Raw genomic sequence first — 21,337 nt, forward strand, 5'->3', positions numbered from 1 at the left:
CCAAGGTTCTCTGGCTTGGAGAGCCTGAGATTCAGTTGTATTTGCTTGCCTCTTAACCATTGTAGTAAATAGATTTCCAATATCCTTTTGAAATGACCTAGAAACATGCATCTTTTCCTTGGAAAAGGAATGTTTAAGGCAATCACTGGGAAAACTTCCTTCCCTCCCTCACTGCCTCTAAATGACCTGTTGACTCATGAACTCTGTAAGGAATGATCTCCATCTTTGGTTTTGTTTTGTGTGAGGAGTCCTGCCTTTTTGGTTAAATCCCAGTAGAAGACACTGGAATCCCCATCTGGTTAGCCTGCAGAATAGTATGGCATCAGTAAAGGAGCAAAAACATCAACGCAGTAAGAGCTCAGGTGGCCTTTTGCACCAACTTCAGAAACATGTCCCAGCCTCCAATCATGTAGATCAGAAGGAGAAGCCTAGAAGGTGAGGGGGGTCACACAAGTGAAACACAATGAGGTGTGGGGCGGCCATTGGACATCCATCTGTGTGCCCACCCTCGACCTCGTTCCTACGTGCTGGAGCTTGTAACTGGGCTGTCAGTGAGTTTTGTTAGGTATGTCAGGGAGGAAGGAGGGAAGGCATGAAGGAAGGAAGGAAATCAAAGGAAAAGAAGAAAGATAAGCAAGCAAGAGCTCTAGTTTAAAATAAGGAGACTGCAGATGACACCTGATTTCTTACTTTTCTTTCGAGCAAGTGGGAAAGTTAATTCAGGACCTTTTTTCCCAAGTGGCGGCAACCAGCCACAAGCTAAGTAATGGCCACTCTGCCATTTTTCCCAAACAAGCATATGGCTTTCAGCATCAAGGCCTCTTTACCCGTATGATACATGTACACCTGCTTGTCTTACTCCCGCAGGTACCTGCCTAGCTTCATGGACATTTGTGAGTGTGGCAAAGCCTTGCTAGTTGTTCAGTCACTCACCAGCTTCTGCTTCCCTTGCCCCCATCTCACACTGAACCACATTTCCACCCCCACCATTCCCCCTTGAAGTCAGGTGTGATCACATGATGAGCTCTGGCCAAGGGAATGTGAGTAGAAGCCTGCCTGCCACCTCTGGGTCTTGCCTCTAAAAACCTTCTGAGGTCCTCCACTTTTGCTTTCTTTCCACACACCACCCGCTAGATACAGAGCATCCAGTACAGCATTCCACGGTCCTAGGAGCAGGCAGAGGTAGGGGCAGGGAGAAACTTAGCATTCTGAAAAGCCTAGTGGGACAGACCCTCTGTCACTCACCTGCACTCAGCTGTGATGCGAGCAGTAAATTGGCCTCCCCTGCCCAGCCACTAACTTTCCTCAGAGGGTGGCCCCACCTTGGCCAGCACTTGGGTGGCTCTCGCCGTCTACCCCATGCTCTTCTTCCTCGCATTATGGGCTCTCCCCTGCATGTAAGTCTCAGTACCACAGGGTCCGTAAAGTGGTCTCCGCCACCTCATTAATGTTTTTAAACCTTCCGTGGTCCAGTCTTCTCTGTATAGTGTGAGAGTATTTTGTTTTCATCTGGCAGTTTGCAGTGTTTGACGACAGATATGAAACTGGGAGAATCTAAGACAGCAGTGGTGCTGAGGGGGGAACTCTCTGAAAGGCCTTTAGCACTCCATCACGGTGCCTTAGATCACAGTGTTTGGAGTCGTTGCCCAGGAGGAGAGTGAGGTGCTTTCTGAACAGCTGTTAGTGTTGTTCCATCATTGATGCTTTTTGCCCTGAACTCCCCCCCAGAAAACAGTTTCACGGATATGGCAGGACCTGTCTTCTGTAACCACTTTGAGAAAGCCCCTGTCTCCTCTCTCTGTTATCTCCTGCATCCTATTTGTTTAGTTGAGACGTCCTGTAGATGTACTCTTCTCCCCTCAGCACATTTTTATGAAAGTCTTTTTTTTTTTTTTTTAATATATTTTATCCCAAGAAGAGCATCCTGCTGGACTGTGACAGACTTTGTCGTCTGTGGGTCTGGCATGTCCTCAGAGGTAATGCTTAGTACACAGCGATGCAGCAGAAATGCCTTTATCCCAAGCAGTGCACGCTGTAATCCTGGCAATGGGGAGACAGTATACAAGGGAGGATTTAGGTTTTTAAATGAATCTACTTCAAAAAAAAGAAAAAAAAGTGGCCTTAGCTATAGCCAGTCAAAGGCAAGGAGCAGGGAAGTATTAATGTTTCGGTGTGTGAGTCTGGAAGGGTCCAGAGACAAAACAATGCCACGGTGAAATCCTCTTTCCATGAAGTTAGAACTAATCCTTGTGGTAGCCTCCAAATCTCAGACTTAACAGCAGCCCCTGGGAAATTAAATCACCAGAGGGTATAGATAATTACTTTTGCAGAAGTTCAAGAGGTTTGGAGAACAGGAAGGCCAAAGGTACAGAGTGAACTTTTAGATTTATAGTGGGCAGCCTTCAGAATTCCTTCCCAGGTCATCTTCTTTGGGGGCTGTAATCTTCCTAATACTTACTGTATTAAAAACTTTATGAATCATGGCATGGTGCAGAGGTAGAGACCGAAAATTCATCACCCTTCTGCTTCAAGTTATTATAATCAACTTGATGCTTTGGCACTGTGAGACCTGGGGTTTTCTTTTGTGGGGGGCGGGGAAGACTGGTCATCGTTTTTGCTTTGAACCTTTCATGTTGATCCGTTCATACAAAGTGCTTAAGGGACAGCGTGTCCCTGCAGTGCCCTGAGTCTGAAAACAGCACTTCTCTGACCGATGTCAAGGGTGCTTGCTACCACTTGCAGTGCTAGGCAGGCAGACAGACAGGCCTGTGCGGGAAGACCGTCCCGTGTGCGGTTTCCTGCGAGGCCCAGGCCCCTGAATGTGCCTCAGCAGAGGCGGCTGGAACAAGTGCGAAGTGGGAGGTGTCGCCCTGGGTGAGGCACCCCTGGAATGGAACGTGTGCGGGAAGAATGAGCTAGACCACTCTGGCCCGGGTATCCCTGTGCCGAGGAAGCCTGTAATTTGTCATGAAAGATAGCTTTCCAGCTAGGGAATTGGTTGGGAATTGTGAAAAGCATTAATCTTAATGAGTCCTAAACAATGACATACGGGGATGGAATATTAAGTGGGAGAATTAAAGTCACAACGTCAGCTGCACGCTGTCACTGGCCTGAGTAAGAGTGTGGACGGACTGCCTCCATTACAGACCGAACGGGTCCTGTCATTATTAAAAAGTTTGCTATTAGAGGGTAGTGTGTTCTACAGCAATTTAGATTTTGAAAAATACTGCGTTAAAAAAATCACTTAACCTTGGTATGGAATTCCCTTACTTCCCGTGCCTGAGGCAGGTGCCTCCCTTTCTTCACCCTAATCCTGGCCTTGCTCGTGCCATTTTCAAATTTAAGAGGGAAGATGAGCTTTTTGTGGGGGTCAAACAGACCCTCCCTTTGATGTCTGTGCTAAGGCTGAGGGTCTTTTAACACTGTCACACCAGGTGGTGAGCCTTCTGGTTTTGATATGAGCCCATCATTTCTCTGTCTTTCTTTCTTTCTTCTTCTTCTTCTTTTTTTTTTTTTTTTTTTTTTGAGACAGAGAAAGTGAAAGCAGGGGAGGGGTAGAGAGAGAGGGAGAGAATCCCAAGCAGGCTCCACACTGCCAGGGCGGAGCCAAATGCAGGTCTCGAACCCACAAACTGAGCCAAAGTTGGATGCCCAACCGACTGAGCCACCCAGATGCCCCAATCATTTCTCATCCCTCAGGGTTCACTTCATGCCTGGTGAAACCCAAATGTGTATTCTTCTCCCCATGTCTCTCCTTAAATCAAGACTAAGCCACCCATTTTCTCGTTAGCTCTGTTCCCGTTCTATCAGCAGGCAGTGCCACCCATCTGGAGCCGGGTGCCCTCCCAGTGCTCCACACTGAAGCCTCGGGTGCCTTCTCACTACCTGCCTCAGCCAGCCAGGCCGCCTTTCTGCTTCTGTTCCGTGTCTGAGCCCGTGGCGGCTCCATCCATCCACTCACCCAAGAGACAGCCTAGCAGTCATTCCTTACTCCTCTCTCTCCTTGTCATGTGCTTCTCATCAGTGCCTACATCCTGCTGGTTTTTGTTGCTTAAGTATTTCCTGAGTCTCTTCTCTCCCATTTATCCCCGGACCACCTCCCTCTCCAGCCTCCTTTTTGTTATAACTTGTCACTTCCCAGTCCAGCACTTCAAAACCAGGTAAAGTTTCTCAAGCTCAACAGACCGTTTCTTACTCAGTGCCTTTGTTCATGCTGTTCCCTCTATCTGGAATGCCCTTCTCCCTTCATTTGGCTAACTTAGACTTCCTTAAATAAAAAATTAGGTATCTCATTCACTCTTTACCCCACTAGAATTAGCAGAGCGCCTGTTCGGAGGTATTTGGGTCAGATTCTGGACACCCACAGACCTGGTGTCTGTACTCACTGAACTTTAGGGTGTCTTCTGGGCTGGAGGTGCTCATGTTCCATATGTGAGAACAGCAGGGGGAGCATTTGAAGAGAGGGGTCATCTCCCTTCTTCTAGAAGCTTCCTCAGATTCCTCATCTCAGGCTAAGGTTAGTACCTTTCTGACGTGACCCTGTAATGCTCTGCGTTATGTCAGGGCACAACCCCTTGGAATTGGGGGTTCTCATCTTCCTTAAGGACGGAGGCCTCCTGTTTGTCCTTATACCCCCAGTCAGTGCCTGGCCATTTGAGCAGCTCCATACGTGTTTGCTGAAAGGAAGTCTGAGGCAGAAAGAAGGGGCAAGGAGAGCTAACAAGTGAGGAGCCCAGACCTCAGATCACTGCCCTGCCTTCAGCCGGCGGCTCCTGCTGCTTTGGCAGTACGTATGAATGCTTCGACAGTTCGCTTCCCCCCCTTGCATAAAGGCCAGAGTAGGTAAAGCCACAGTCAAGTAAGCGGAGTGCTTAGGGGAATTAAATTTCTGTGTTCTTAGAAATCTTACCTAGAAGAAAGTCTACAGTTTCCAGTGGCGCACTTTTGAGATACCTTTTAAAATAGCAATCACTCCCAACAGAAGTGTGTTTTTGTGCTCAGAGAGGAGATGGTGGGAGGGAGGGAGGAAGGGAAGGGAGAAGAGGGGAAACCCACATGGTATCCATGGGAAAGTCTGCTGGTGTTCCTAACAATAGAGAATAGGGTCTTAACAGAAACGAACTTTGCTGGGCAGGCCCCCAAAAGGTGTGTCAGTCAGTCCTGTACAAACAGGAAGCTTAGAGGCCTGCTCAGGATCACTCGCGTGGAGCGATACGGTAAGTCCCAGCGAGCGAGACGCACCCAGATGGTGTTGAATTACCGTCTTAGGTCACTGCAGGTACAATCACAGTAAATTATGAAATACCTCCGGCCCTGTGTGGTCACGACAGACAAAACCGCATTTACCTTATAGTTTCTGCAGGAAGGATTGAAGGCATTAGTTCCACAGACAAACAAAGTATCTTCGTTTTTCTTTAGGAGAACTTTGATGAAGTTGTGACACTCATCCTGAAAAATAATTCAGACTCGTTTGTAGCCAGTCGGTTCAGTATAGAAAATGCGTTCTTTCCTGTGTACCACGATCTGTGGGCCATCAGGTTAGAGCGAAGGTGGCCGTGGGGCTCCCCTGTTAAAAACCTGCTGAGCCCCTCCTGACTGTCTACGAGAAGATGACGCTGACCGCAGTTGCTTTTGTAACAGTGGAAACATGGTGTAGACAGGAGCCAGTGTGTTTATGCCATGAAAGGAAGGCAAGCCTGGAAGTGCGAGCCTTCCATTATATTAATTTTAACGCCAGATGTCCCCGGGTCCCTTGATGTTGCAAGGCTCCCAGCTGAAGTATGTTTTTATGTTGGTCTAGGACTAAAGGCACAACCCCCTGCGTGTCTGCGGCAGCCTTTTTCTGAGCGCTGCCGTGGCCTCCCCGAGGGCTCTGGGCCTGTGTGGGGGGCTGGCGGACAGTGCATTCAGAAGGGTCGGGGCAGCCAGCCTTGCGGCCGTAATCCCAGGTGCCCCTAAGTAGTTCATGATGCAGCCCCAGCAGCTGTCGTAATATTTCATCACGTTAAAAGCAAACTATTTCTGCAAATTAAAGCCTTCAATAAGTTGATGGAAAAAGCAATTACTGAGGGAAAAGGGACTCTGACGATCCATTCCGCATCGTGATCTACGGCTGGAGATAACAGTCAGAAACTTAACCCAAAGTGGCAGCTGCAGGAGAAATGAAAATTGCCTACCTTATGTTTTCCCTTCATTCTGCATGTGTCTACATCAGCCTGTCTAGATTTCCATGTCAGTTTCTGCAGGGACCAAGAAAGAAATCAATTAGAGTCCAGAGGTGGTTGCATTTGATTTCAGAAGTAAGCGTTCCCTTGGGGAGATGGAGGCTGAACGTATATTTATTGAAAGCTTTCCTCACCCTTTCTCCATGATTAATTCACCATAACAACAAAAGATCAGAGATGGGAACCATTCATTTAATTTTGAACTCCTCTATCTATTCATTAAACTATGGCATGGTCTTCTCTTTTGAGATAAAGATGAAGGAGAGAAGGAGGAACAAACAACAGTGTGGAAATTTCACATAAAATATACAAATCAACATGCTAAATTACACTCATTTTGATAAAATACATGTCCTGGCCCTCTCCTTTCAGTTGATAAATCAGTTTTCAAAAAGCACGCTTTTTCCTTAAAATATGGAAGTCATTTACTTAAACATAAAGGGGACATTCACTTTAGGTGGACAAAGATTTAATTCAGGTTACACTCCACGTAAATTCATGGACTGAAGGAATCGTCTACTTCTGTGGCAGATTTTATTAAGTAAAATACCTCCATGTGGAGTTATAGGGGAAGCTTAGGTTATATTTTATGTCTGTCTGAAATGGATAATGATCAAATTCCTGAGCCACAACAGTCAAATCAAACTTAATACCTTAAGACATGGAAATGTAACATTGAAACATTTGTGGGGCAAAAATTTTACATAAGAAAACTGATATTTTCCTGGACAAACATGGCAGTATTTTATTAAAGGAATTTAGAAATGACCCAAAACTCCAAAGTTATATATGTACACATATTTGATGAATAAACTCTGAAGTATGTAACTGTTTTTGGCCATGTATTAGCCTCAAATTAGTAGGATTTCACAAAAAGTTCCAAATTATTAGCCATGTCATCTCAATCAATGCATTTAAAATGCATATTTCCTTCAAGAACTATCCTAAAGCTCATCATTCTAGAAAGATGGTTGCAAAACTACTTACTTTGTTACAATAAATTTCTTCTGTGTGTGAGGTGTCCATATCAACAGTATAAATATGGTCCCTGTAAACAGTGGAAAAATTAACAGTGTCAAACACAAGAGTCAAGATAGTTAGTTTTCTCTTGAATGAGTATGAGTATATATCTCATTCAAGGCAGATAAATCCATATCCATGTTATTAAAAAACGAGACATCCACATGCAAGAAAAAGGGAACCGCTCAGCCTACAAGAGGTGCCGACGGATAACACTGCTACTTCTGACAAATCATGGGATCTCTCTGGAGGGGGCACCTCTTAAAAAAAACTTCGCCATGGTGTCCCTCATACCAGAACTACAGTATCTGTATGTGAGTAGTTCAGGAGAGAGGACTCTGAAAGTTAAATGGACCCCAAAGCCAGAACACGGATGGGTTCACATGCCTTTACAACATCTTCAAATCCACATACGGAACACTTGATAGTCAGCATACCACATTCGTTCATCACAGGGGCTAACAAAAAGCTAATCTCTGGCTCTTTCTCCCATTACAAAATGTTTTTTCAGCCTTAGCTTTGATGATTTGATTGACAAGATGGGAGATGATGAAGGTGAAATTATTTCCAGAAAGCACTGTTTTCTTCACACAATGATGGTCAATTAAGGTCTAAAATGTACTTGAACTTAAGTTTACATCTCTTGCTTCTGTTCACCTTCTTGTTTTTGTTGAGAAATTTGGTCGTCTTTATGATTTGCTGCCAATCTCCCCCTGGAAGGGAAGAGACAGAATCGGCAGCTCAGGTGTGGGGCTATATTTAAACACCCTCTTCTGTGTGAGCAGAGTACAAGGGCGTTTTTGTCTGGAATTCAGAAGAAAGAAAAGAAAAGAACTACGTTCAACTAGGGAGATGGGGGACTAGTGAGGGAAAGCAAAACAGCTCGTTTTCCCTTGAAATAACATTATGCAGGAAGTCCTGGGGCTGGAAAATTACCCACAGCTTTCAACCAGGACCTCAAGGCTCCCACATGTAGACTTTCAAGCCCCCTCATTACTTAAGAGAAAGTGGAGGGAGTGGGGAAGAATAAAGGAAAGAAAGAAAAAAAAGAAAGGAATGATCTGCTGTCAGGATTCACTTTAATTTTTTCCCCCACGGTTCCTTGGAAATCTGTCTGCTACTGCTTTTAGGAAAATTACAACAGAGAGAAAGAGAAATCAAAACTGCCTCTCTCATGTGAAAATAAAAGTTGGGGACAAGGCGGTTGGCTTACAAAATTTCCTTGCAACTGTGAGCGTGTGAGCCTCTGTGTGTGTGTGTGTGTGTGTGTGTGTGTGTGTGTGTGTGTGTGTGAGAGAGAGAGGGTGGTCGAAGAGAATGGTGAGCCTGTTTTTTTTTTTTTTTTAAATTGCTGAATTGGGAAGTTCTTGGAACCTCGGTAGGGTGCCAGAATCACTCTGCCCTTTAATTTCAAGGCAGTTTTATTGCATTCTTTTATTACTTGTTTGACTTTATTGGTGGTGCTGTGGGTCAGGCTCATTATTGGGATGGAATTGCTTATTACTTCAGTATCAGGTTTGCAATGGCTCTAGTTTCTTCCTTGCCGCCTCTCCTCCAAAACTTTTAAGTAGGAGTGGAATATATGAATTGTAAAATAACAACTGATTAATATGTATTGGCAATTCCTCAGAAAGCTCTCGGATTGCCCCCTTCTGGCATAGCCTGTTTATGTTAATTAGCAGTTTTAGAGATTACACAAACAAACCAACAAAAAAAAATCTTCAAAATGGATAGTAATAAAGCAGAATTGAAAGGGGTCCCTGCCATCAAGGCTCACTCAATCTCTGGGTTCTTGGTAGGCCTTGGCTTCCGATTGCTGACACCGATTGTCTGGAAGAACCGGGAAGCCTTTAAAAGGTGGAATTCTGTGAATGAAATCTTTTGGACAGTAGCAGTCTTTTTCAACATCCAAGAGACCCACTGCCCAGCAAACAGAAACCGCGCTTTTGTGCTAAACCTAAGACCAGGGCAGAGGGCTAGTCCCAGCTACCTGTATGTTCATCTCAGGGTTCACAGGCCACTCTTATTGAATTAAGTTATTTGAACACAAACTGACTTAATCCAAAGACTTCCCTCTTCCCCCCTCCACTGAGCAAAACAATTGTCTTGCCCTGGTTTGAGCCTGGGGGAAGGATTAAAACTTTACATTGTGTCCCTTGCTGCCTAGGAACAGGGGTCTCTCTGGGCAGTGCTGGGAAATCGAAGGGTGAGGAGGGACCCTAAAGATGGTGGCCAGGGAGCTCTTTGAGTTTTCCCGGGGGTGTGGATTGAAGGGAAGGGGCTGCGTGTGTAGAGTGGAAGCCAACATGTCAGTGTGAGGGTGTTTTACAAATCTGACCTTTCACAAAAGGCAAGTCTGTTTTATAGTCTTTTTTTTTAATTCAATTTTTTAAGTTTAATTATTTTGAGAGGGAACACGCCAGTGGGAGAGGTGCACAGGGGGGGAGAGAGAGAGAATCCCAAGCAGGCTCCACACTCACTGTCAGTGAGCCCGACCTGGGGCTCGAACCCGCACACTGTGAGATCATGAGTCGGACACTTAACCAGCTGAGCCACCCAGGTGCCCCAAGTCTGTTTTATAGTCTCAAAAAAGCCATGAAATTGTGTCTCTCCTTTCTTCCCTTACGTTTCTGCTCTCTCCTTTCCGGGGAATGAGGGTTAAGATAACAACGGTCTTGGTTTTAACAGGCTGGGCTAATGGTCACTTTTTAAGTTTGCGTGGCACTTTGCTCCTAACTCTGGTGCCACCCTGGACCTGCAGTCCACACTCACATTAATTCATCCGGTGTAGGGGCAGTCTGCTAGAGACTCAGTTACAAAGTGAATCATTCACAGATTCTTGACTCCAGAATATCACAGATCCAGTGTGTAATCATTTGTTTTGACCTGCCCATAGATAATTGGGTACAAATGTAACCTTCCAGCCCTGCTACATTTAGGAAACTAAAAATGATCCTTAAGAAGGACCTAATATTCTTTTTCTAAACATTTAATAATTTTTATTTTATTTTTATTTTAGGGAGAAAGAGAGCATGATTGGGGAAGAGGGGGCCAAGGAGGAGACAGAGAGAATCTAAAGTGCCCCCCCAACATGGGGCTCGATCCCATGACCCTGGGATTATATCATGACCTGAACCGAAATCAAGAGTCAGATGTTCAACCGTCTGAGTCACCCAGGTGCCCCAGAAGGACCTGATATTCTACCAGAGAGGCACCTGCTGAGAACCTTATGAGAATGCTTTCTAATGAATACCCACACTGGCTAGGTTCTTAGACATCAGCTGTTAGAAGGGTACTGCCAGACAAATAGGACCGGCTTTCCTACTTAGTAGGCTGCCTAGTACAGGAAGTAAATCCCCAGATTCTAGAGCAAGGCCACCCCATTTCAAATCCTGCCTTTGCCGTCTTGGCCCAGACATTTCACCTTTCTGTACCTTGCTTTCTTCCTGTAAGACATGAAGATAATAATAGCTCTTTCACCTAAGGTTGGTTTTTTTCCCCTCCCCTCCGGGATTGAATGAATTAACATTTATAAAAAATTTACATAGTATGACTTATATAGCTCGTACAAGTAGTATATACCCTGTAAGTATTTGTGAAGTAAAATTGTTAAAGTGTTTTGGCATTGCTCCCTGGGATACTCGTAGGGTATTTTAATGTGGCCAGTGGCTTTTGCTTTATGTTGCCTAGCTTGTCATTTTACAACACCTAAGTGCTTTGGAAGAGTCATGCACTGTTATTTACCTGTTGCTTATCTATGTTCACAGTCATACAAGTATCACAAACATAGTGTCTATGTCTTCTTCCCAGTGTGAAGTGATTAATCAGTCTAGACCCAAGATCACAGTGGAACCCCACAAAATAGTGCTCTTTGTCACTCTCCATTTAGAATTATTTTGAATGAGCCATGTATCTCCAAAACTGGGAACCATATATTGTTAGAAAAACAAGGGGCTTCTTTTTTTTAAATTCTTTTCCTTGGGGTGCCTGGGTGGCTCAGTCGGTTAAGCGTCCAACTTCGGCTCAGGTCATGATCTCACAGTTCGTGGGTTCAAGACCCGCGTCAGGCTCTGATGACAGCTAGCTCAGAGCCTAGAGCCTGTTTCGGATTCTGTGTCTCCCTCTTTCTCTGACGGTCCCCTACTCATGCTCTCTCTCTTTCTCTCTCAGAAATAAATAAAACATTAAAAAAATTTTAATAAAGTAAAATTCTTTTTCTCAATGTTTACTTAAGGGTCAGAGAGAGAGTGGGAGACACAGAATCTGAAGCAGATTCCAGTCTCTGAGCTGTCAGCACAGAGCCTGATATAGGGCTTGAACCCATGAACTGTGAGAGCATGACCTGAGCTGAAGTCAGATGCTTAACCAGCTGAGCCACCCAGGCACCCCAATCCTAAGGGACTTCTTAACCTAAGATCTCATTTGACATAGGACACGTATGTCTAGAGAAGTTATGGTCCAGTTAAGTTAAGAATAGAATTACGACAAAAGCCTAAAGTCCATGTGAGCATTGTTTAGGCTGTATTCTTACCCTGCCATTCAGCCTTAAGACATGGTTTGTTTAGATGACATTACCCAATGGAAGAGTATTTTCTTACTAGATCCAAATCAAAACCTTTCTACTGCCATTCTATGACAGTAATGAGATACACCATACATTCACTACAAAAATACTAACACATATACACACATCCTATATAATTAATGTTTACACATTCAAGTTAATTTAAGTATCATACTGGTTGCTTCAGATATTTGCATATATGTTCAGGACAGTGGCTTATTTGAATCTAAGCTCCAAAATATGCAATTACTTCAACCTAAATCCACCTACAGTTAAATAGACACAGAAAATCTTGAAAGAATGATGGCTTGACAAAGTAAGGTAGCCTTTAAATTAAATAACATTTGTTTGGGAATGTCATGATCTTTAAAACGAGGTATCCCGGGAACACTCGGATCTCAGGACTGTCATCAGAAGCTTTGAGGGCATATGTGAGGACAAGGCCACTCACCTAGCAGCAATGTAGAGGGTTCTATTCATGATCATAATCATCTGGATGTCCAGCCTGTGCCTCTGTGTGGTGTTCCGTCCTGGCTTGTGGCCCACAAACACCGGATACTGTTTTGTATCTGTGAAAAGAAGAGATGGGGCAAGAGAAGGAAAGGAAATCAAGCCAAGAATTGACAGGGCCGGGAGAGGAGGGGGGCCCGGCCACAAAACAAAACCATATTTGAGTCAGTCCATGCCACCACTTTCCATTTCCAATGAGTCTGTTATTTTAGGAAAGCCTGTGATAGACAAGTGCTCTGTAAGGGACGATCAAGTTACAGTTTCATTTCCAGATGATAATAAGCCTGGACTTCTGTTTCTGAGTGTCACAATTTCTGACTTGTCCCTCTTTCTGGGGGTTAAACTTGCAAGTGAACCCTTTACATGAAGGTGCTCTTTTCTTCCCGTTTTCTTTTCATCTTCTTTAGAGTGCTAAGCCCGAGGGGCAGCCTGCCAAAGATCTTGTCTCCGGACAAAACTATTTCAAAGCAGCTTTCCCATCAATCACCACAAAGGCAATGTGGTCTGGAGGCGAGAGCCCTCATCCAGGAGCCAGAAGAAAAATACAGTCTCCACAGGCGTCCAGTTGGAATAATCTACTATTGAAGGCAGCCCCGCTAGGTTGGTTGGCATTCTAGGAACTGTGGGAAGTTCACTCTTGAGTTAAGCAATTGGCTTAATCTCACAGAAGTGGGGGCTTGGACAGGACAGGGTCACACTGAGTGTAGCTGGTCGGCTGATCTGGAATTTTCCCTGACTTGGAGAGTCAGTGAACATATTTCTGCTTTCCTACAGCTCTCTTTAGCTGAGAGCCGGCAATTTGTAATAATACCTGACCTTTAGAAATACCTACATCTCAAAAATCTCTCTGCCTTAAACCTATAATCTCCAGAGCACTGGCAATCCTCCAGAGAAACTCAAGAGGAAAGAAAGATGAGTCACGTTTAAAAATGCTTTTTGGGGTGGGGTGGGGTGTAAATACTAATTTGAAAACCATTCAGATTTATGCTCAGATCCCTACACTTAAAAAAAAAAAGTTTAATTTTGAGAGAGTGCACATGTTATGCGAGCAGGGGAAAGGCAGAGAGAGACACAGAGAGAGAATCCCAAGCATGCTTCATGCTGTCAGTGTGGATCCTGACACAGGGCTTGATCCCACAGACTGTGAGATCATGACCTGAGCCAAAATCAAGAGTCGGATGCTCAACCGAATGAGCCATCCCGGGGCCACAGAGAACCCACCCCGCCACGTTAAACCCCTGCAGTATCTGAGCACTACTCACAGTGGGTTTCAGAGAGTAAAATGTACCTTGGTATATCAAGTTTCCTGTGGGATTATCTTGTGCTTCCCCCTGCACTGCTCTGAAAAGTCTTTTACCTGTTCATCAAGGAGCTCGCTACAACAGTTCACGTCTCTCTCCTATCAGGAATGTGAGTGTCCGCTAACACTGGATTTTCAGCAGCATATTTGCACTGGGGTACTTCGTTATGAGGGCACTCAAGATAGAATGCCCATCTTAATTAAGAGGTTAAGATATGTGTATTAAGGTGTGGTACCTTGAGTCAGGTCGACTGCCACTTTAAGAACAGTGATTTCGAACGACACAGTTTGGTCCTCAAATCATGCCCAGACTTTTGTTTGCTTGTTATTTCCTGTGTCAAGTCTTGCCACTTCCCTTTCATGTAAAATTATTTCCCTTTTCAACCTAGACTGTCCAGCAGAAAGCCAGGCATTGATGGATCTCCTTGGTATCCCATTTAAATGCTAAACACCTTCCTTATGGTTTCTTTAGTGTTTGTTTTGGGGTGATTACTGGGAAAATAGATATTTGGGTAAACGACTCTCTTTCACCTTTACTGTGATAAAATATTTTGTCTTTTGGTGGGAAAGAAAAAAGATGTAGTTACTTGGCTGTTCCATCCCACACACAGGTAGGACTTTCCTCGAGTAGTCAACTGAATTCTTAATCGTGTGGTATTCTCCTCTTGACAATGAAGCAGAGACCAAAAGAAAAGTTGTAAGTAGTTAAAATAGGTCCTCTGTGAATTTAGAATCACTCTTAAGTCTACCAATGATAGAAGTTCTAAGTGTAGACAAAAAGTTAATTTTTGTCCCTAAGTACTCCAAAAACAGTCTTATTTCCTGTTCTTATCTTGTAACAATGCCCATGCATTAGCTACATATGAAAACGTGCCCCACTGGCAATCCCCAGAAGGTAGTGACACTTTCCCACGGCAGGTTTTCGGGCATGATCATGGCTTCCTTGCAGTGACCGGAGGCTTCGTCAGAGGTACTCAGGAGCGTTTCCAGTCCGCACACACGTGTTCACATGTGTGTCGCTGCAGCAGTGTTCAACAGAGTTACAGAACAGCCATCTCACCGATTTGATGAGACACCTGTCACCTACATGTCAAAGTGACTAACAAGTGTCCTGTTGTATTAAATTTTAGAAAATTTTGATGTTTTGCTGGTTGTTGCAGCCTACAGTGCCCACCGAGGGAGACAAGGGTAGTGAGATTGTGGATACTTACAGTTGCCATGCGAAATACTGATTGGCTCAGAATCTTCTGGGAAACCAGCCCCAGCAAAGTGTAGCAGTGTGAAATATAGCAGCAAGGCTTCTGGCCTCATAGTAGTTCAGCGGGGAGACTTTATTTCTCTACTTCACCCTGCCAGAGAGCAAAGAAAGAATTTCTTTTTTTTTTTTAATCTCTTTTTTTGCAAGTCAGCTTTATTCACCTCCAGAAAATGAAATGGCCTTGAAGTTAAATTTAAGAGAACAGGGGCCTCAGCTTGGTATCTTTTCCATTGTGAGTTCACGGATTATTGTGTTTTTACGTAGGACACATGTAATCATTACACACCGTGCATGCTCCTTCTCCATGCACCTGAGCCCAAGGCAAAGCTGCTTCCAAACACATGACCCTGAGTCTGAGTTCCTTTGTCCTGAGCCATTTTTAGGCCATTAAAAGTGGCTATTTCACAATTATTGCATTCTAAAAAATGTGGACAACTGAGAAAGCATTTTGTGTTCAATGTAAATACTTTTCTTCTGAGCAGGTTTACAGCAGCATGCCATCTGCCAGACATCTTCTATTTGGCCAGATCAGGATCTTTCAAGAATTTAGAGTAGTTGTCAGTATTGGAAAAACTAGGAGGTGGTTTTTCGTTTTGTTGTTTTAGTTTTATCTATTTATTTAGAGAGCATACACGCATGAGCATGAGTGGGGGAGAAGCAGTGAGAGAGGGAGAGAGAGAATCTCAACCAGGTTTCTTTCGCACCTGGTAGCACAGAGCTGGACATGGGGCTCAAACTTGTGAACTGTGAGATCATGACCTGAGTTGAAACCAAAAGTTGGATGCTTAACCAACTGAGCCACCCAGACACCCCCCAAAATTAGGTTTCTAATAAAAATCGGAATATCTGACATACTGACCTCAAGTGACAGTTCCCTTCAGGCACCACACCTCAGAAGAGACACACACACACACCCTGTACTGGGGCCCTGTTTGCTAATTTCTGTTATCTGCTTGACCCCTTAGTTGAGATATTCACCCTTGATTTATACAATTCCACAGTAATTCTAGAGTGACCTTAGACATAAATAAAGTCACACAGTCTCTGTTTAAAAGAAACAAATGGATCCTTTAGACTCTGAAAAATACTGTAGGGAGGATCTGAAACCACATCCTATGGTCGTATTGTTGATTTAAAAAAATCCTATTCCTGTATATTTTAGTCTCAAATACTGCCTTACAGTGAAACAGTAGTGACTAAAAATGCCAGATATACTGTTCTGCCCAGCTGTATTTTCTTAAAGATGCTCTTTATGTGTAGAAAATTCTCCTAAATCTTAGAAGTAAAAGCTATCCCATGTGGGGCTGCTGGATACAGTGAAAGAAGACTCGTAATACAGTAAATATCGCATAATTCTCAGGCATATTTCAAGTAAGTGTTGATCTATCAGGAAAATAATGTAAAATGGGGATATCTTTTCATCTTTCCAAAGTGGTAAAGCCTTTGAAGTAGCCTGCCAAAGATTTGAACAAAGCTATTTTACAGTAGTCCATCAATCATTTAAGATTTGTGTGCAGAAAAGTCAAACTTAGTAACTTAGACGTCTTTGAAAGTTAATTTGGCAAACAAACTGCTAACGTAACGCTTTTTAGAACACCACTTAATATTAGATACCTGTGTCTCTCTTCTTCATGCCAAAAAAAGCAGTAACAAGTCCCGGAGTGTTGCATTGCAACTTAACGATTTCACAGACACAGCTGGGGCTTAATCATTTCTTCAGTTGAAAAGTACACATTAATTAATTTACTTTATCTTGAAAAAGAGGGAGAGAGCTTGTGAGCAAAGCCCGAGCAATTTCATATCTCCCATCTCTGATGTGTAGATTAAAATTAAACCCTTAAATGATGACTTGCTCACAAGGGCAGTCCATTACTGAGAGACATAAACATGTATTTATAGACAGGTTAAAAGCAATCATCTGTTCATGCATTCATTTGCCAGTTCTAGTTCTTCCTATTCTGGAGAAACTGAACCCAAAGGGAAGAAGCTCTGAGGTCCCCTTATTTGTCTCTCATGGGGTCTGTTCAGTTTAACACTAAAGAGGAGAAATCAATACCAAGAGTAAGTAAGACATAAACCAGATACCAGTCAGCTGTTACACTCTTAGATGAGGAAGTACACAGGGAAAAGGAAGTGGCAACATTTACCCAGGGCTCAAGAGCAGTATTATTGTATAATACAGAAGCATATTACCTCGGAGAGTTTGCAGCACATCATGGAAGAATGATGGAGACTCAGAACACTGATTGTCATTCCTTTAGAAATCTTGGGGAATATATGTATACTTTTATAGACTAATTTGTCTTGACATGACAAATGAGTCCCTAGCCTTCCACAATTGGCATTCATCTTCGAACAAATGTCCTACAAGCTAACGAGACCAAGTCCTGCTCCCAATTTTCATGTTTCCCATCCTAAGAGGCCAGGGGTAGACGCAACATGCACAGTACCCGAAGCTGGTGGGCAGAGCAGTGCTCGCAGAAGAAACCCATTATGCACTTCAATGGCTGCTTTGAATCCTTAACACATAGCCAGGATCGTGGCTGAGATGGGTTATTTAAATATCTCCAGGTTTACAGTAGGGCTGTGTGCCAGGAAAAATAGCTGTTTTATATGTCTTTCTGTCGTCATATCATCAGGTTGTTAACATGTACATCATATGGGAGAAAGCGTTCTGGCAGTACCGCGGGCAGCCCGCACGAACACCTTGCAGTTGTCTTCAGTTGCGGTGTTGATGTGCTATCCCCTTCCAACCCAACTTGGGGCTCTAACCCTTGCAAATATGCGGAGGATATATCTTCTTGTTGAAACCATTACTTTGTGGAGAGACCCCAAGTCAGTCGCATTGTCATTTCCTGTTCTGCAGAGCATGGGCTGTGTCTGTCTCCCTGCTAAGACCACGGCAGTGCGGAACCAAAACCCAGGCAGGAGCTTGGCGCGGGGTTTAAAACTCTGAACCTCGCCGGGACACTGCGGTTAGACAGGTTGTTTAAGTAGTTTTGGAAACTTTGAAAGTGCTACCCATGTAGAGCATATTTATAGGTCTCTGCACACATTTGCCCATTTCCCTCTCTGTGACTCTGCATACAGAATGCAAATATGATTTCGGTTTCAGCAAATATCCAGACATTTAGATAATGGTAAGGCTGTTCAATGTGAGGATTCCAAGCAAAAACATCTACTTTGAAAGTAAGCTTATCCTGTCTGAATTTTCCATCTAATTGTCTCAACTTTCCACAATTCTTAGCCTGAAGAGAAATGGCCTTTGTAAAATGCACCATTACTATGAAGTTATAATCCTCGTCTCTCCAACCTATAGTATTTGTGGAAAACCTTAAGAGTATTCTTAATTTCAATAGGCATCTGCTTGGTGAATTTATTAGCTCTATTTAGATTCATCTAAAATTGATGACCTGACTTTACTCTGAGTCACATGGGCAGGAATTGTGTTAACTTACTACACAGGATCAGCCCAGATACAAATTCTCTTCTTTTTTTTTTAAACTTTTTAAATGTTTTAGTCATTTCTGAGAGAGAGAGAGACAGCATGAGCAGGGGAGGGTCAGAGAGGGAGGGAGACACAGAATCTGAAATAGGCCCCAGGCTCTGAGCTGTTAGCACAGAGCCCGATGCGGGGCTCGAACCCACGAACCATGAGATCACGTATGACCTGAGCCGAAGTTGGACGCTTAACCAACTGAGCCATCCAGGTGCCCCACAAATTCTCTTTTACTGTAATTTTTCCCTTACAGTTTTTAAGACCAAATTGAGTAACGGAGCCATGGCATGTGACTGGTGTGGCTGTTGGCTCCCGTGAGCTCAATGGTCTGTGCAGAATGCCGACTGGCCAGGAAAGCAGCCTTCAGTATTCCAGATCGAGGGCCAAACCAAAGGGGCTGAAAGGAAGCCTGTCTGAAAGTCTCATGACTGCATTTGTGTTGATACTTAGTTTTTAAAATGAATAAATATTTTCAGGAATTGGTGCTTCCATCCACCTCTCTTGCCTGTACTCTTGTCATACAGCAGGTCCCTGTGGCAGCAAAGCATGAAACAAAGGGGATGTCACTAGAATTGGGAATGATTATGAAGTCAGAGAATGAAGAATTGCCACATCTTACTTCTGATTCATCAGGTAAATAAACCTGATGAATAAGCACCATGAGCACTGGGGAGCCATGACGAGCCTATGCAGCCAGAGTACCACTCATGCTTAACCGTGGATACTGGTTCCAATCCTCTGCCCAACCATTCCCTCAGTTCCTGCCCTAGAAAATTCTGCTCGGGTGCACAAACTGGTATGTAGGACTTGGCCAAAGGTTGGCTCACAGAGCAGGGAGCAAACAAACAAACAAACAAACAAAAACCCCCTAAATTAGTTGCCAACATTCAGGGGAAAAAATCAGATTTAACGTACAACTCTGGATTTCTGGCTTCTTAAAAAAAGACAAATCTGAGATCTGGCTTTGCTCTGGAGCCCAGCAGTGGCTACTTAGATTACAGCGGCTAGCCCTCTGCACTTGGAAACATTCCCCCCCTCGCCTCCCCGCAATGTTCCATTGTCTTAGGAAGCCTCTCTACCTGCTGACCTTACCTCACCTGTCTGACCCCCGAGGCCTCGCCTCTGCGGGCCACCTCCATGCCCAGGAAAGTCACAGCCCCTCTGCTGCACAAGCTATTCTGCTTGTTTTTACTGCATCCACAAGCAGCTGTGTGTCAGTCTTCACAAATGAACCCAGTGGGACCCAGTGTCTGTACACTCGAGTGGATGGATGGATGCTGCTCATTTTAAAGACTCAAATGGGCTGCTCCACACGCTGCCGACCCATGCACCTGCAGCATGGTGTGCTTGCCCTTGCACCTGGACTTGGCTGTATGGAGACACCTTGTGTAACAGTCTTCCAGAATGTTGGCATCCAGTGAACGTTTCAATAATACATGGCAATGATGAGAAAAATAATTTACCTGGAGACTTGCAAATGCAAAATGTTCTTGATAAGAGCGTTTAAGTGTCCTAGAAATAAAGAGGAAGTGATGGTAGTGGCAGGTTTTTTCCCCACTATTATGCAAATCATTTACTACCAATGTTTCAGGAATTCTTTTCAAGAGCACATTTTCTGCTGGACATCATAGGAGGTTTCAATAATTCACGCTGTCATTAATAGAAAGAAGGGCGCACTAACAGGGTGACCCTGGGCAAGTCACGTAGCCTTACTGGCTCTGTTTGCTCACCTGTAAAAGGAAAGGATATAAAATGTAATGGCCTCCGGAACTCCTCCAGGCTCTGAGAGAGTAGGTGATTCTGCCCCAATGAAGAAGGGAGTGGGTATGTGGTGGTGATCAGGGCTGACAGTATGGAGTGACTTTGAGCCAGGTCACTCCTGTTGTGAAAAGATCCTTGAGCTAGAGCAGAGAAGTCCCAGCATGTGACACCACCCAGTTTTAACATCAGGACAGGCAAAGTTCAAGTCCCATACATCGTTCTAACCTGGTCATAGAGACTATACTTATTTCCATTTAATCACTTTTGGATAGGTGGGTTTTACACTAAGGGTAACACTTCTATTTTTATTGTTCTAGCTTTAAAAAATCCTTTTTAAATGAAATGTAACTGACATAATGCCTTATTAGTTTTAGGTCTGCATCATAGTGATTTTGTGTGTGTGTGTGTGTGTGTGTGTGTGTGTGTGTGTGTGTGTATTTTTTTTAAGTTGGCTTCACATCCAGCATGGAGCCCAGTGCGAGGTTTGAACTCACGACTGTGAGATCAAGACCTGAGATGAGATCAGGAGTCAGATGCTTAACTGACTGAGCCACCCAGGTGCCCCTGACTTGATATTTTTATATCAATGTGGAATGATCCCCACATTCAGAGTAGTTACCATCTGTCACTGTACAAAGTGATTGCAGTATTACTGACTGTATTCCCTGTGCTATACATTACAGGGATGTGTTTGTTTTATAACCGGAAGTTTGAACCTCTTAATCCCCTTTGTCTCTTGCACCCACCCCTTCCCCACCCCTCCCCTGGTACCCACCATTTGTTTCCTGTATCTGTGAGTCTGTTTCTATTTTGTTTGTTCATTTATTTGTGTTTTTTAGATTCCACATATAAGTGAAACATGTTTATCTTTCTCAGTCTGACTTCCTTCACTTAGCAGAATACCCTCTACATCCATCCAGGTTGCAAATGGCAAGATTTCATAATTATTGTGGCTGAGTGATATTCTGCTGCGCGTGTGTACACACATACAGGCCACTTCCTTATAGCAACTGATGGACACTTGGGTTGCTTCTGCATCTTGACTGTTGTGCTTCAGCTTCCTGACCTCATCGTCTTGGTCTTTGTAGTGTGACTGCCTTTAAAAATCTGAATTGAAATATGTGAAAGCAGACTATTGCTCATAATGTAGGAGGATAGAAAGAGCAGAGTAAAAACATGGGCTTTTGATTCCCACTTACTA

General features: G+C 43.9%; 1 protein-coding gene across 4 annotated transcripts in view; it reads right to left on the reverse strand.

The window, feature by feature from the left end:
- The window catches only part of SEMA6A (semaphorin 6A), a 133,300-nt gene that overhangs the window by 48,386 nt on the left and 63,577 nt on the right, over positions 1-21,337 (reverse strand). For 3 of the 4 annotated variants that reach the window (XM_039257535.1, XM_039257536.1, XM_039257534.1), the window contains exons 2-6: positions 14,830-14,967; positions 12,260-12,377; positions 7,212-7,272; positions 6,177-6,239; positions 5,347-5,448 (exon numbers count right to left, since the gene is read on the reverse strand). In XM_039257535.1, the coding sequence (XP_039113466.1) occupies positions 5,347-5,448; positions 6,177-6,239; positions 7,212-7,272; positions 12,260-12,377; positions 14,830-14,929 (444 nt within the window). In that variant the 5' untranslated portion in view covers positions 14,930-14,967. Of the gene's footprint in view, positions 1-5,346; positions 5,449-6,176; positions 6,240-7,207; positions 7,273-12,259; positions 12,378-14,829; positions 14,968-21,337 lie in introns of those variants that run through there. The other variant, XM_039257537.1, reaches the window with a different exon arrangement.

Source organism: Hyaena hyaena, unplaced genomic scaffold (assembly GCF_003009895.1).
Source record: "Hyaena hyaena isolate Hyena2069 unplaced genomic scaffold, ASM300989v1 scaffold_626, whole genome shotgun sequence".
NCBI classification, from domain to species: Eukaryota; Metazoa; Chordata; class Mammalia; order Carnivora; family Hyaenidae; genus Hyaena; species Hyaena hyaena.